At 38.7% G+C, this 16,377-nt stretch overlaps 1 protein-coding gene across 5 annotated transcripts in view; it reads left to right on the top strand.

Moving 5' to 3' along the window:
• The window catches only part of PATJ (PATJ crumbs cell polarity complex component), a 364,334-nt gene that overhangs the window by 287,744 nt on the left and 60,213 nt on the right, over positions 1-16,377 (top strand). For all 5 annotated transcript variants that reach the window (XM_045477622.1, XM_045477623.1, XM_045477626.1 and 2 more), the window contains 3 exons: positions 663-737; positions 5,436-5,553; positions 9,681-9,814. In XM_045477622.1, the coding sequence (XP_045333578.1) occupies positions 663-737; positions 5,436-5,553; positions 9,681-9,814 (327 nt within the window). The remainder of the gene's footprint in view (positions 1-662; positions 738-5,435; positions 5,554-9,680; positions 9,815-16,377) is intronic.

Below are 16,377 nucleotides of genomic sequence, written 5' to 3' on the forward strand. Positions count from 1 at the left end.
TCCCTGCCTTGGCCAAGTCCCAATGCAGGAGTTCATGCCTGACAGAGTAAACCATCTCATGATAATTTCCCCTATAAATTTGCCTATAAAGAAGGATGGGATATGGTGGGAAGCAGACATAGCATTCTGGTCAATTTGTCGGTGTCGATAAGTTGCCCTTTAGGTATGCAGTGGTTTCCTATGTGTTTTGGTAGTTTCTTGCTCTCCTAAGTCTGGACTCTGCACTTTTCCATGGGGTTTAGGACTAACTTTGTACCCCCCAGTGTCTTTAGTGAATATATTTTGCCTCTAATTGAATATCTTGGGCAGAAAGATGTTCTAATATCAGAGCTTGAACTATGAAAGAACTAAATATTCAGTGTAAATACAGATGCAGAAATTACTAGTATGGCAAAAGAAGAAAAAACTCACCTGAAGGGACCATCAGGGGATATCTGATGGGTTTAAAGCCTGATAGATCTGAAAGTCCCCAAAAGAAGCATTTGGAAGTGACAAGCCTATGTTTATTTCTGAGAGTTAGTTGAGCTGGATGAAGAGAAATTTTGACTGGTGTTTCGTGGTCATTTTTGTAGTAGAACCAAAGCTCCATGGTGTTTGCTAAAGTTGGAGAGTGCAAGTGAGCCCTAAAATACTGTTAACCACTTGTGTCTTTTACCTTTTAGGAAGACATCTCCCAGATCGTTGATCAAGGTGTGGTGGCAGGTCAACAGAAGGCACTGGAATGCCCAACTGACAGTGTACGTAATTTCCACTTTAGGTTTCACTCTACTGGGATGGTGTGCATTATAAGTGGGTTCCAGAAAAAAAGGAGGTGATTACAATGAAATCAAATCCTTTGTGACTTGCCAGGAGGTTATGGTATGTCTTGCAACTTGAAGTCAACCCATAGCCGTATAACTGATTCTGTGTAAGGTGTTTGGAAATATTCTCTGTGCGTCTTCCTGGACCAATACCCTGAACAGGTGTTTAAAAGTGGGCCATCCCTGCAAACACACCTGCACTTAAATTCTGAGAGTGCCATGTCTTAATGTCATAAATAAAAATTTTAAGTGGGAGAATGCATAGTTCTATAAAAACATAAATACAATAATGTTGTATTGCTCCTTGCATTTTAAGTTTCACTTCACTTAAAGAAACAAAACTATACATTTCTGTCAAATTTTTGTACTTTTGTTGCTGTCAAGTGTGTTTTTTTAATCTTGATTCTCATTTCTATATTCTAGTTTATATTTTCATGCTGCTAAAATTTACATTATTACTGTACTATTTTTATGTTTAAGGAACTAGAACTTACAAGAAATGCATAATATTTCAAACACTGCCAAAGGAAACGCCTTTGAAAAGTCTCCAAAATTATATGCTAAAAACCTAAATAAAAATGAGTAGGTGTAGGGGTGCCTGGCTGTCTCAGTCGGTAGAACATGAGACTCTCGATCTCAGGGTTTTGAATTTGAGCCCCATGTTGGATGTAGAGATTACTTAAAAATATAAAATCTTTTTTAAAAATGAGTAGGTGTAGGAAGAACCTTAAAAATAACCAAATTCGGTTCAACTGAAAACGTATAAGCAATTTTTAATTTAAGGACACATTTTTTACTTTATGTAATGCATTCGTAAATACTATTAATGTGTTAATACATTATATGTTGCCACTTACCACAAGGCACATATCAGCCATCTCGAAAATGTTATTTTAGAATAACATTTTATTCATCATCTGCCCTTTCTTTTCCCTGTTGGAAAATGAGCGCTTAAATATCGAAAGCATTTTCCTTTGGGAAAGCGATTGTAACCCTTTTCCGTGGCTACAGAAGAGAAAGGGCCCACAGGTCAGTGAGCAGCACGTGCACCGAGGCTGTGTCAGCTCATTATGAAGAATTTCCCAACCACTTGAGCTGTTCCAAACCAGCCCTGACGGTTTTCAATCAGGAGCTGGCTGGTCATTTATTATCAAAGGACATAAAAACATTAATAGCTGTTATCAGTTGAACTCTTAAACTGTTCCTGGCACAGTGATAGGTTTACTTATATACTTTTCTCTTTGATCTTTACAGCAGGTTTGCAAGGTTTAGAGATAATGCCACCAATTTACAGATGAGGAAGTTAAGTACAAGGAGGTTAAGTGACTTGCCTGTGGCCACACAGCTATCAGTAGTAGCAAACTCAACAATTCCTATCTTGTTTTGAATGGTGATTTTTTTTTCCCCATCATAAAGACCTGATGAACTGTAGATCCTTTTCTCCAGAAAAACACTGATAAACATAATTTTCATACAACACAGGATTTTTATAATTCCCAAAATGCCTTCTGTGGATCTCTTAGAAACCCATTTACCCCACGTTAAGAATCCAGGGTTTAACTTTAAGCAATAATTCTTAAAACACAAAATGTGCCAATTTACTTGGTTTAGAAGGGGGGGTTCCGGCATCCATAAATTTTAAAAGCTCCCTAGCAATTTCTGTTATAAAGACAGGGTCTGAGAATCACTGGTTTAGTTAGGTTAGATGGCCTATAACATCCATTCCAACTCTCAGGTTTGAATAGAAGACATTCAACAGAAAATCCAATCTTTCTTATCTTTCATTCTTGTTAGTTTGGTTTTGTGCCAATGGATGAGTCACAGGGAGCACACATTCCATCCTTCGCCATACCTACCAACAAGAAGTCTGCCTCTAAAAGTATATGTTGGACTTCTCACTTGGTTCCTGTGGACTTTTTCCTTCTTGTTGTTGTTTTTAACATTTATTTATTTTTGAAACAGAGAGAGACAGAGCATGAGCAGGGAGGGGCAGAGAGAGAGGGAGACACAGAATCCAAACCAGGCTCCAGGCTCCGAGCTGTCAGCACAGAGCCCGACGCGGGGCTCGAACTCACAGACCTCGAGATCATGACCTGAGCCAAAGTCGGACGCTTAACCGACTGAGCCACCCAGGGGCCCCTATTTCCTTGTTTTTTAATTGAGTTCAATACTATCAATATCTGTTGGAAAGCTATTATACACAATGAAATGGAATGCTACCTGGAGCTGAGATGTAATGATGCAAACATTCCCTGCTATTATAAAAGTGATAATGTCATGATTGTGGTCTCTTGTACTTTCCTGTTTTAAAAATCACATCATTTTTTCGTTAAAAAAAATTCTTTAGCTTCCATTTTGCTTTGTTATTGATATTCTTTTTAAAGATGATACACAACAAAAGTGGAATTTAAGTACTATATAAGTTAAGATTAGGCTCAATCTCTACAGGAAGTATCTCTTCTATATAAAGTATGGGTATGGTCAGTCTAAGAATGATTATCATTCTTATTTGATTACCATCCTCAAAAAATGCATCCATTTTTTGGTCCAAGATGGCTTCTCCAGTTATTATCACCCCATCTGCATGCCAGTTAGGGAGAAGAGGAAGGCAGGTTTCTAATCCTTAAGAGAATGACCTGAAAATTGTACAGTTCGTATCTGTTTACATCCTACTAGATAAGAGTCTGCAGATGTATCTGGCTGCAAGCAGGCTAGAAAATGTGGTCCTTAGAGTAATTGATATTTAGGTGGCTCCATTGTTCAGTTTTCTGATAATAAACCTGTATTTGTCATTTTTCCACTGCCCTCATTTTTGAAATCACTGAAAATATGTCTTTGAATAAATCTTTTTAAGAAAGTATATGGTCGTTATTAAATGTTGGTGATAGAAAAACTGCAGAAAAGAACGTTCATAGACTCATTGCCAAACGGCTGTTTGATAAACATTTTAAACTTGTTGCATTCTGGGGTGCTTGGTGGCTCAGATAGTACAGCATGCAATTCTTTTTTCTTTTTTTCTTTCTTTCTTTTTTTTTTTTTTTTTTTTTTTTTTGTGAGAGAAAGAGTGTGTGCATGCATGCAGAGAGGGAGTGAGAGAATTCCAAGCAGGCTCTGCACTGTCAGTGTGGAGCCCAAGGCAGGGCTTGATGCAGGGCTTGATCCCATGAACTGTGAGAACACGACCAGAGCCAAAATCAAGAATTGGAGGCTCAACCAGCTGAGCTACCCACGCACCCCAAGCATGCCACTCTTGATCTCAGAGTTGTAAGTTCCATCCCCATGATGGGGATAGAGATTACTTGAAAATAAAATCTTCTAAAAATAAAAATACAATAATTTGTAGCATTGTTTAGCTACTGACTTTTAATCCAACCTCTTCCTCTCATTAGTTTATGATTTCAGATATGTCGTCTGACAACGACTTCTGTATCTGGAAAAGAGAGTAATAGTGTCTAACCCTCCAGGTTCTTCTTATAAATGAATGAATTCATAGATGTAAAAGTGTTTTTGAAAACTAGAAAGTACAATGCAGATACACAATGGGTGGTATTGTTTTAGTTTTTATATACTGTACAGCACCTTGTATTGAGGCACAGCCTTCCACTGACAGAATCTTGAGGTATGATTATTCTGGAGCAGTTACCTTGATCCTATTTCTAGACTCCAGGGACAGCCTGGTGCTTCACTGCCTCCACCAGAATCTTCCAGCTGGGGATGGGTTCCCTGGCTAACTACAGATCAAGAAGGCAGGTCAGGTCACTACCTATATTTCTTAACTGCCTGTGAAGCAAGCATGGAATCCTTTTGGTTTTTCTTGGTTTTCTAATACTAATATTCATTGGAGGTCTTATCAACCCAAATCCAGAATGACAAGTTAATTTTCCGAAGCTCACGTAGCAAAGGTGTCCGTACCTTCACTGAATTACAAATTCATTTTCGACTGTGAATTTCCATGTCTTCAATTTTGCTCTTGTATATCCATTCATTGACTCATTCATTCATTCATCAAACATTTATTGAGGCTCTACTATGTTCCAGGCACTGGGAGTCAATGGTGAATAAGGTACAGGTCTTTGAGGTGAATTAAAATGTAATTGGTGTACCTGGCACTTAGTAAGCTTTCAGTGGATGCTTATTTCCTCTTCCTGACCCTCATGTTGCTCAGTTAAGCTGCCTAATGCATTTGACTCTTGTGGGTGTGTCCAGAAGAGATGGACAGTGTTGTATGCTCAGAACATCTGCAGCATAGATTGCTTTTCACCGGGCACAGCATAGGTATGTGCACTTCACATTGATTTCATCAGTAAGTAGAAATTGTAAAAATTTTTGTTCTGCTTACCAGCCCCAGCATCATATACAGACCACAACGATAAGTATTGTCAGCTTTTATCCTTCTTCCCTTCCTTGATCCATCCTTCATTGAAGCATTTTGGATGTAAGATTAAAATAGGGAGGCATGGGGGATGAGACACAAATCATCCTAACTCCCTCCTGCTACCTCTCCCACTCTAAATTCTCAGAAGACATTATTGGAGTGCTGCCATTGTTTTGGTAACAACACACCAGTTTTAAAGTCTTGTCCTTTTGTTATCTTTCTCCTCTTTGACATGCATCTAATTTTCCTTTCTTTCGTAGGCTGTCAGCCAAATGAAACAGCAAAAATATTCGACGAAAGTTTCCTTCAGTTCACAAGAGATACCTTTAGCACCAGCTCCGTCATACCATTCAACAGATGCAGACTTCCCAGGCTATGGTATGATTCTTTCTCTGAGCAAAATTGAATCGACTCATCAGACATGAGAAAAGAGAAGGGATTGTGATGTCCTGAAAAGAGCACTGGGCCAGGAGTCAGGAAGCCTGGCTTTGCACCTCTCCTATACTTTCTTAGCTTTGGGACTTGGACAGGTCACCATTTTCCTCATCTCTGTTTTTGGGATTGCCTAGTGCTTATTGAATATAAAAGTACTAGAACAAAAAAGGCCCTCAGTAAATACTGTTTGAATATGAGGCTTACAAATAAATTATTCTGTACTCTCTCGAAAAGAGTGTGTTTAGTTCATGAGTAATACCTCTTAAAAATCATATTCAGTCAAATTGTTAGCCTTGCATATGTTGATATAAGTTATTTGAAGACTGTTAATTTTCAGTGCTTAAAGACAAGAGTATTCACTTTCTATCTTTGAATTCCTGGCATGAATTATGCTGACTGGCAGTTGAAAATAGAATTTCAAAATGAATAATGAGTATTTCTACTTTGTTTTTATATTATATAAGTCAGTTTTTAAAAAGCCTATTTAAAACATTATGCTTACCAGTGGCAAAACACAACCCTGAATGAATTTAGCAAGCCTGACACCTTTATGGTATTAGTCTTTTACATGTTTTTCATAAACATTAACTCAATAAAAAATTTAGCAAGCCAGTATTATTCTGAAGTACTGGATTTTTACTAAAATTCTTGATGAATGTGGTCAGCAAACTATGACCCGTGGGTCAAATTTGGCCCACCATCTGTTTTTGCATGGTCTCCAAAAATGGTTTTCATATTTTTAAAAGGTTGGAAAAGTCAAAAGACTATTTCATGAAAATCATCTGAAACCCAGACTTCAGTGTCCATAAATAAAATTTAAAATACTATGCTCATTTGTTTATCTGTTGTCTAAGGCTGCTTTCACACATTAAGGATAGAATTGAGTAGTTGCCACAGAGAATGCATGGCCTGTAAAGCTCAAAATACTTACTACGTGGCCTTTTACTGAGAAAGTAACCATAATTTACCAGTTGAGTTTTTATTTTATTTTATTTTTTATTTTTTAAAATTTACATCCAAATTAGTTAGCATATAGTGAAACAATGATTTTAGGAGTATATTCCTTAGTGCCTCTTACCAATTTAGCCCATCCCCCTTCCCACAACCCCTCCCGTTACCCTCAGTTTGTTCTCCATATTTATGAGTCTCTTCTCTTTTGCCCCCCTCCCTGTCTTTATATTATTTTTGTTTCCCTTCTCTTATGTTCATCTGTTTTGTCTCTTAAAGTCCTCATATGAGTGAAGTCATATGATTTTTGTCTTTCTCTGACTGACTAATTTCACTTAGCATAATACCCTCCAGTTCCATCCACGTAGTTGCAAATGGCAAGATTTCATTCTTTTTTATTGTCAAGGAATACTCCATTGTATATATATATACCACATCTTCTTTATCCATTCATCTATTGATGGACATTTGGGCTCTTTCCATACTTTGGCCATTGTTGAAGTGCTGCTATAAGCATGGGGGTGCATGTGCCTCTTCGAAACAGCACACCCGTATCCCGTGGATAAATGCCTAGTAGTGCAATTGCTGGCTCGTAGGGTAGTTCTATTTTTAGTTTTTTGAGGAACCTTCATACTGTTTTCCAGAGTGGCTACACCAGCTTGCATTCCCAACCAATTGAGTTTTGATATGATGTATCACATATTTATATCTCAATAACAGAAATTAATCATCCTATAATTTAATCTTTGGAAATTCTACTCATTCAGTTATTTCCTTACCAAACATTTATTGGGGGCCTGGTATGTCAGGCTTTGGGCCGGATTGTATGGGAGAAATACATACCAAGACTGACTCAGGACCAGCTAGAATGAGGCAAAAATGGAGGAAAAGAAATGCCATCGCCAGCGTCTCTGACTATGTATTCTCTCTCTTCTCATCCAAGAGGCTAAACTAGTCATTTACATAAGGACAAGAAACTTTGTAAAGCATTCATGAAATTATGCCACTATATTGTACATGGTTTTTATTGTAAATGAATGGAAAATGCAGTGTGAATTACATATGCTGCAAAAAGATCTGGAGTGAAATTAGGTTTATAATTTAATATTCTTCTAATAAGGCATTTGTTATTGAGGCTGGGTCACTAAATTTCTCACTCTTAACCAAGAGACCATTAGATTAACAAATTCCATGTGGTCAGAAAAGTGACTATATGAATGCTACATTATGCCAGCTGCTGGACTGGGCACCTTACACACATTGTTCATTTAATTCCTATTAGAAAGTGGCTCGTTACATGCATCTTTTCAGATGAGGAATGAGCCTCAGTTTCACCCACCTATTAATTTCCTTCCTGGGAACTTAAATCCGTTTCGCCACCACTCCAAAACCTGCTTTATTGTTATTATTGCTTACAGCAGAACCCTCCACAGACTTACCTACAGCCTGTTCCCTTTTGTTTAATATCAGAGATTGGCAAACTTTTTCTGTAAGGAGCCAGATAGTAAATATTTAAGGCTTGTGGACCATATGGACTCTGTTGCAGCTACTCAACTCTGTTGTCATAGGGTGATAACAGCCATAGACTGCAAGTAAATGAACAGGGCTATGTTCCAATATAACTTCATTTATGGACATTGAAATTTGAATTTCATGTAATTTTGACATGTCTTCAAAAAATTTTTTTTTCATTTTTTTTTTTTTCAACCTTTTGAAAATGTAAAAATCATTCTTACCCCACAGACCCTTGCTTGTACAGATGTTTAATGAGCTTTCTGGATCCCAAGTTGGTCCCTGTGCATTAGCTGCAGCTGACCAGCAGGTGGGGCTCTTTATTATCAGCCCTTAACTAAATTCTACCACGTTGTAAGAATCAGTACTTGTGATGATTAAGCTTAGTTGTCAGAAAAGATGACATTCTCTGGAGGCTGTTATTTGTATAAGAATCTCTTGAAATTAACCTTTTGAATATTTTGATTTTTCAATTAGTTAGGATCAGTCATCTGGAAAATGCACATATGTAGAAGTTATGCCAGAGAAAGGGGTTGTATTAAACATCTTTTCCTAGCCAGTAAATACTTTTTTTTCTCTCAGTTTTTAGAGAAACTCAATCTAAAAGCAATGATTTAAAAAAGTAAATGTTGGGGCGCCTGGCTGGCTCAGTTGGTAGAGCATGAGACTCTTGATCTCAGGGTTGTGAGTTCTACCCCACATTGGGAATAGATGTTACATTAAAAAGTTAAAAATGAAATCTTTAAAGAAAATGAAAAGTAGATCTTTATAAAATAGAAATAACTCTTGTAACAAGTTTTTCAGTCATGGACCCAGTAATTAGTTCTTTTTTTTTTTTTTTTTAAGTTTATTTATTTTTGAGAGAGAGACAGAGAGAGAGACAGAGCCTGAGCAGGGGAGGGGCAGAGAGAGAGACACAGAATCTGAAACAGGCTCCAGGCTCCAAGCTGTCAGCACAGAGCCCGACAGGGGGGCTTGAACTCACAAACTGTGGGATCATGACCTGAGCCGAAGTTGGGCACCTAACTGACTGAGCCACCCAGGCGCCCCATCCCAGTAATTAATTCTTAAATGTGTTTGTGACACATTATTATTATTATTATTTTTTTTACTATGTATGTATTTGGGGATCATTGTTCGGAAATTATTATTTTCAGCTAAATCATATTTTATTGATTAAATCCTTTATACATCTTAATTGCTGTGCTATGCTTTAATTGAAAGTAAGCACGAACTCTTAGTGTCTTAGAACTGTAACTCAGAATCTTCTATCATTCTAGTCTTTATTTTCATTGTAACTTATGCCTATATGTACTTAATCATTTCGTCATTTTTCCATACCAGTTTTCATGGTATATATTAAGATTTTAAAAACTTCAAGTATAGTTAAAATAAATGATTGAGTAGGGGGTGGTTGTTGTTTTAATCTCAGAAGCGTCAGGTTTCATCCCTTCCTGAATGGGCGTTAAGGACCCAGCGTTTCCTTCATGGTGCTTAGCAGGAAAATAGTGAAATGACGAACACATGCAAACCCCGCGCTCCCCAAGTAACGAGTGTGCACGCCGGACTACATCTCCTACTAGCCGGTCATTCTGTGTTCAATCCTCCAGGTGGTTTCCAGGCTCCTCTGTCAGTGGACCCTGCCACGTGTCCCATTGTTCCTGGCCAGGAAATGATTATAGAAATATCCAAGGGACGTTCAGGTCTTGGTCTCAGCATTGTGGGAGGAAAAGACACACCTTTGGTAAGTTCCTAGAAGTAAAGTGTATCTATACCGTTACAGAGATAGTTGTGGAACCTTATGGCCTTTATCACTTCTATGGAAGACTTGGCTTTTTCATGGAATGAGAAAAAGCATAATTATAAATAGATATGCATGCATATTCTGGCCAGCCTTAAGTTTTTCTCAGTGTTTAATTTTCATCAGGATTTTCTCTGTCTAGGACATGGAGTATTTTTTTTTTTTTAAGTTTTATTTATTTTTGAGAGAGCACAAGCAGGGGAGAGGCAGAGAGAAAGGGAATCACAGAATCGGAAGCAGGCTCCAGGCTCTGAGCTGTCAGCACAGGGCCCAGTGCGGGGCTTGAACCCATGAACAGTGAGATCATGACCTGAGCAGAAGTCGGGAATTTAACCAACTGAACCACCCAGGTGCCCCTGGAGCATTTTTTTTATAAATGCTTACTAGACCAACAGCATTATAGCAGCATTTAGACATATTATAACAAGATTATAACTGGGAACACCTGGAGTTAACTAGCTCAGCAGCCAGTTTTAGCTCTCTGCCTTTTCATGGAGTAAGATTTAAATACAGTTTAAAAATACAGCCTGGGGGGGGCACCTGGGTGGTTTGCTTCGGCCCAGATCTTGTGTTTTGTGGGTTTGAGCCCTGCATTGGGCTCTGTGCTGACAGCTCAGGGCCTGGAGCCTGCTTCAGATTCTGTGTTTCCCTCTCTCCCTCTCCCTCTCTGCCCCTCCCCTGCTCGCATCTGTCTTTTTCTCACAAATAAATAGACACTAAAAAAAAAAAAAAAAAAATACAGCCTGGGGCCACCTGGGTGGCTCAGTCTTAGGTTAAGCTTAAGCGTCTGACTCTTGATTTCAGCTCAGGTTATGATCTCAGGGTTTGTGGCTTTGAGCCCTGCGTTGGGGTCTGCACTGACATCCCAGAGCCTGCTTGGGATTCTCTCTCTCTTCCCCTCTTTCTGCCCCTCCCCCCCTCAAACTAAATAAATAAAACTTAAAAAAAAAACTGGGGCGCCTGGGTGGCTCAGTCGGTTAAGCATCTGACTTCAGCTCAGGTCACGATCTCGCGGTCCGCGAGTTCGAGCCCCGCGTCGGGCTCTGGGCTGACGGCTCAGAGCCTGGAGCCTGCTTCCGATTCTGTGTCTCCCTCTCTCACTGCCCCTCCCCCGTTCATGCTCTGTCTCTCTCTGTCTCAAAAATAAATAAACGTTAAAAAAAATTTAAAAAAAAACTTAAAACAAAACAAAACAAAAAAAAACTTTAAAAATATAGCCTGAAAGTGCAACGTGGATGGAACTGGAAGGTATTATGCTAAGTGAAATAAGTCAGTCAGAGAAAGACAGATACCACATGTTTTCACTCATATGTGGATCTTGGGAAACTTAACAGAAGACCATGGGGGAGGGAAAGGAGGAAAAGAAAAAGTTACAGAGAGGGAGGGAGGCAAACCATAAGAGACTCTTGGATACTGAGAACAAACTGAGGGTTATGGGAGGTGGGGGAGAGGGGAAAGTGGGTGATGGGCACTGAGGAGGGCACTTGTTGGGATGAGCACTGGGTGTTATATGGAAACCAATTTGTCAATAAATTATATTTAAAAAATAATAATAATAAATAAATAAAAAACAGACTTGAAAATAATAATAATAATACATAAATAAAAGAACACATCACTTCAAATAAATAAATAAATAAATAAATAAATAAATAAATAAATAAATAAAAATATAGCCTGGACCAAACCACTTGAATGGAAACTTATAAAGAAAAGGTTGCCGCTTTCCTCAATGACAAAAGCTGAACAGACAGCATTCCAAGCCATATAATTAGAAATGTAGGAAAGTTCTGGGGTCTTAATATACTGAAGACATTGGAGTAGTATGCAGAAACTACTGGTCAACCTTGAAGATTGGCTGTTTCTCCCTTCCAGGGCCTGTTTCCTCATTTATCCAAAGAGATATTTGTAAATATTAAATAAGCCGAATTTGTATAAATCTGTATTTAAAACGAACGAGGGAAATCATATTTTAAGGAAATTTTGTAGTGAATTCTTTCATGAAGAAGTAACTCTCTGATTTGAGTTTTGTAGATATAAGTCTATACTGCTTAAAATAAGGCAGAACTAGATTTTCCATAGGAAATCAGAAGACTTACTTTAAATCAGCATGTTTTGCCTAGCTAAATGAGTTTGTTAACTGATTTTTTCTTTTTTTTTTTGCTTTGTGTGGGTTGGTTAGAAAACCTGAGTAAGATGTGCCCATGCTGCACTTGGGACTTTACTATTGCATATATTTGTGCTGTTGGCTGTTAGTTTGGAGGCTTCCAGTGCTCCTTTTCACCTGCTGCTTCTTGGATGTGAGGCTATTTGCTAAATACTACGTTCTGCTTCTCTTTGCCACCACAAGGCAGCCAAAAAAAAAAAATCTTTAACAGCATTCTAAAGTTCATAATATATAGTTCTGCCTTTTGAGACTGTAAATCCCATTGTCCTTGGAAGGATAAGCACCACTTTAAAAATGAGAAATGGGGTGCAGCTTTTATTTTTCAACCTCAGGTACCTCATCCAAAGCTGTAAGTTAGACTCACTAGTTAATATATAGCCATGTCCGTTTTTGGTGAAGCTGAACAGCTGGGGGGTGGAAGGTGCTTTAACAAATAAAACCACTGTTTACCACAATGAAGATCTTTTGTTTCCTTCTAAATTTTGACATGGAATACACAGCCTAATTAACATGCCAGGTCATATTATCCAGTCAGGTCATGGGATTGCATCCAGCCAGCAGGAAGTTAGCAAATAAAGATGAGAGCGTATGAAAGGGAATTGCGGACAGTTTGACCCACTGTCAAAAGTACCTTTGCACTTGCCTTTGCACATGTGATTATGTGATGCCACCTTGAGCTCTGATGCAGGGAAAGAGCATGTTTTGAGTGCTGGTGACCCTTCTTAAGCATTTGCTCCAACCATCTCAGTTAGGGTTTCTGTGCTCTCTCTGTTGTGTGTCCAACAGATACTTTTACTATCTTTGGAGGAATTAAGCCTCTGGGACTTGGTCTTGACAACACACCAGTCCTATCTGCTGTAAATAATTGCTTCAGAACCAAGACAGATGGTTTCTGAGATCAGAGAGGGAGATCTCACTTGACACCCCAATGTGTTTGCAGCCCGTCCTCTAAAATAGGCCTTTTAAAACACCAAGACAATGGTGAGGGTGAGCCTCTTGGGAAGGTTTATGAGCACACTGCACCCACTCCTCAATGACAAACTTCTGCCTCTGTTGTTTCAATCTTATGACGTGCTCCCAGGTCTGCTTTTGGTGAATGTGGCTCTTGTATGATAGCCTGCATATGTTTGCTTAAAGGCTGCCCTCTTCTTAATGCCGAGGACATGAAGTTGAATGACATAACCCTGCCCTTATACATTTGTTCAAGTTGATCCTACTACCATCAGTGTTTATGGTCTAATATAAGGGACCAACCAGTGAAAAATCTTAATAAGGACCATTAAAATAGCTACTTTCTCTGGAAAGCATAAAAAAGTAGAACTGTAGTACACATTGTCTAGATATACTTAATATGGATTAGTTTTTGTATGTTTCTTATATGCCAGTATCTTAGTCTATTCAGGCTACTGTAATAAAATGCCACTGACTGATGGCTTATAAACAACAGAAATTTATTTTTCATAGTACTGGAGGCTGGAGGTCCAAGATCACAGAGTCAGACGAGAGCCCTCTTCTGGGTTGTAGACTTCTCGTATCCTCACATTGTGAAAGGAGCCTCTGGGGGAGCCTCTTTTAGAAGGGCACTAATTTCATCCATGAAGACTCTGCTCTTGTGACCTAATCAGCTCCAAAAGGACCCACCTCTTAATGCCATCACACTGATCATTAGGGTTTCTACATATGAGTTTAGAGGGGCACACAACAAGGAGATCAGATAAGGTATAAAGTAGTATATTTACTTATATTTTTTATCTCCTTCCATCCATCCGTCCACCCATGCTTTCATCCTATGTCTTCCCCCACTGCCACCACTTATTTTGGTCTTGGAGTACTAGTTTTCATTAAATCTTGCAACTCAGAAGACACAGCATATTCTGCCAAATGAAAGACTGAGGTATGATGCTTGCCACGTATGTTTTAAGCATCTCCCTGAATCTTTCAGTTCCCCCTTCTCTGAAATGTTTGCTTGCTGATGAGAAGTTTTACCTCTAGTGTCCCCAGAAGAAGTAAAATATAGTTTTCCAATGTCATTTTATTGGTGGTTATTTTATTATATCAGCCTTGGGAATTCTAGAGAAGAGAAAGAAACGTAAGAAACAAGTATTTTATCTCAGAGTATTGGCCAAGTTGAACCATTCTTGGGATTAAACAAATGAAGTGGAGAAAGAATGAGGAAAGCTTCCCCAGGACCCCTCACTCTGTGCATTTTCCTTTCTCTGGCTACCATTGCCAACGGTCCCACACTGTAGACAATGTGTTATATCAAATCTAATAGTCTGAGAAATGATGCTGATTCTATGGCACCAGAATCCCAGATCTTTTCACTGCAGGGTCTTGGACAAGTGACTTAAACCGTTCTAGATTAAATCTGCTTCTCCATTTGTGTGAAAGTGGTGACAACAAAATCTACCTCTTATGGTTGACATGTGGATTAATTAAGATAAAGAATATAAGGCACTTTCCCAGTACCTGTCTATACTGCGTTCAGTTATTAGTGATTATTATTAAACATTCATATTAAAGTATATCCTTAGTTCCCTTCATCTGTATGTCTTTGATATATTAGCTGCACACTGAGAAACATGACTTTGTTTCTGCGTACTTAGATATTTATTTTTCAGCACCAAACTCTTAAAAAGTGGTTTGGCACTGTTCTTAATATGTAATTAATGTGTTATCCTCTTATTTAATTCTCCCAACAACCCTATAGAAGTAGTGGTATTATCCCCATTTTACAGATGAGGAAACTGAGACTCAGCTAAGTTAGGTAACTTCTCCAAGAACATAATGCAGCAGGATTCTCCCACAGAGAATCATGACCCCAAGGCTTTTCTTTCCAGGAAGCAACTTTATTCCTGCCGGCACTGCTCAGTTGGGCTTGTACCTGAAGAACTGAGCCCTGAACACCACGTGGAGTAGTTTTTTATGTATTTTCTACTTCCTTGTCTCCCATATATGGTAACACACACAAACATGTAGTCTGATTAAGTAGTCTCATGTCACAAGGTCATGAGGGATGTTGCATGTGCGCGCATAGCCAGGTTACCTTGAGGTTTTTTTGTTTTTGTTTTTTGTTTTTGTTTTTTTCCTTAGGGAGGGGACCCTACCACAATAATGCTAGCAGTTGGTCCAGTTGGAGTTTCATCAAGCTATCTGACTGCAAAGCCACACCACTGGGTTCCTTTTCTAGTGCTACCTCTATGTGTCATCGATTTTCACCTGTAAAAGGGGGTTGTTCATCTCACCCACCAGACCCTGAGTATCTTGAGAACAGACCTGTTTTATTGTATTTTGTACCTTTAGGACCACCCATATAGAGCCTTGCACACTTAAAAATATGACTGTCTAGCCTCTGAGCCACACCGAACTCCAGCCATGCTGGCCTCCTTCAGTTCCATTCAAGGCATTTGCACATGCTGTTAGATCTGTCTGGAGTGCTTCTCTGATCAGTTTTAGCTGTACCTGGAGTATCCTGTTCATTTCTGGATGTGATTATATCACAGTTGACAAGGACATTATTGAAACCACATCACTGTGAGGAAGAATTGAATCAAATGGAAAAGGGAAGATCAGAAGGGACAGTGACATGCAAACACGTAAGGTTATCTTTGTGTGGATGAAGGGTAGGAACAGTTCAAGTGCTTCCAAGCGGCTCAGTGAAAAACAGATTTCACATTTTCATAAGGAAGAACTTTCTAGACCTCAGCTGGCCAAAGTTGGAGTGAACTACGTAGTGAGTGCCAAATCTCGAGAAATATTTTGACAAATGCAGGCAGCCACTTTGCGAGGACATTAGTGTTATTAGGCTTTCTCTTTTAATCAGACAGGAACGTGTTACATTGAGAAGTCTCTTTCTCAAGGGTATGGTAGGATAAGGAAATTCATTCTCTCTTTTCATTCCCATCTCACAGGTTTCTTAAAACTTCAGTCTTAAGTTTTTTTAACTAGAGAAAAAGGCTTAATTACTGTTGAGTTTTGGTTTATGGAAACTAGTCATTATTACCACTTTTAGAAAGGTTAAGTTTATGAACATAAGCCCTAGTTGCTATATTTGTATGTTCCTCTGCGTCTGGAGATAAGCTTGTCTCCTTACAAGAGGAAAACAATTAGACTCGGGCATTTGGTTCCTCTTGATATTCCTGGTACCATCCCATTGTAAATGAGGTCAGCGGATGCCCAGGATAGATTGTAAAATTGAGATGCTCTATTAATATCTAAAAGGCCTGGGAATATCAGATTCAAAATCTTATTTCTCTCCAAGTTTCAAATGTGTATTTTTTTTCACCACCTGATTCAGTACCAATTTAAGTCAGTCTTATTAAATAGAAGTTCCATAGAT

Source organism: Leopardus geoffroyi, chromosome C1 (genome assembly GCF_018350155.1).
Source record: "Leopardus geoffroyi isolate Oge1 chromosome C1, O.geoffroyi_Oge1_pat1.0, whole genome shotgun sequence".
Classification (NCBI taxonomy): domain Eukaryota; kingdom Metazoa; phylum Chordata; class Mammalia; order Carnivora; family Felidae; genus Leopardus; species Leopardus geoffroyi.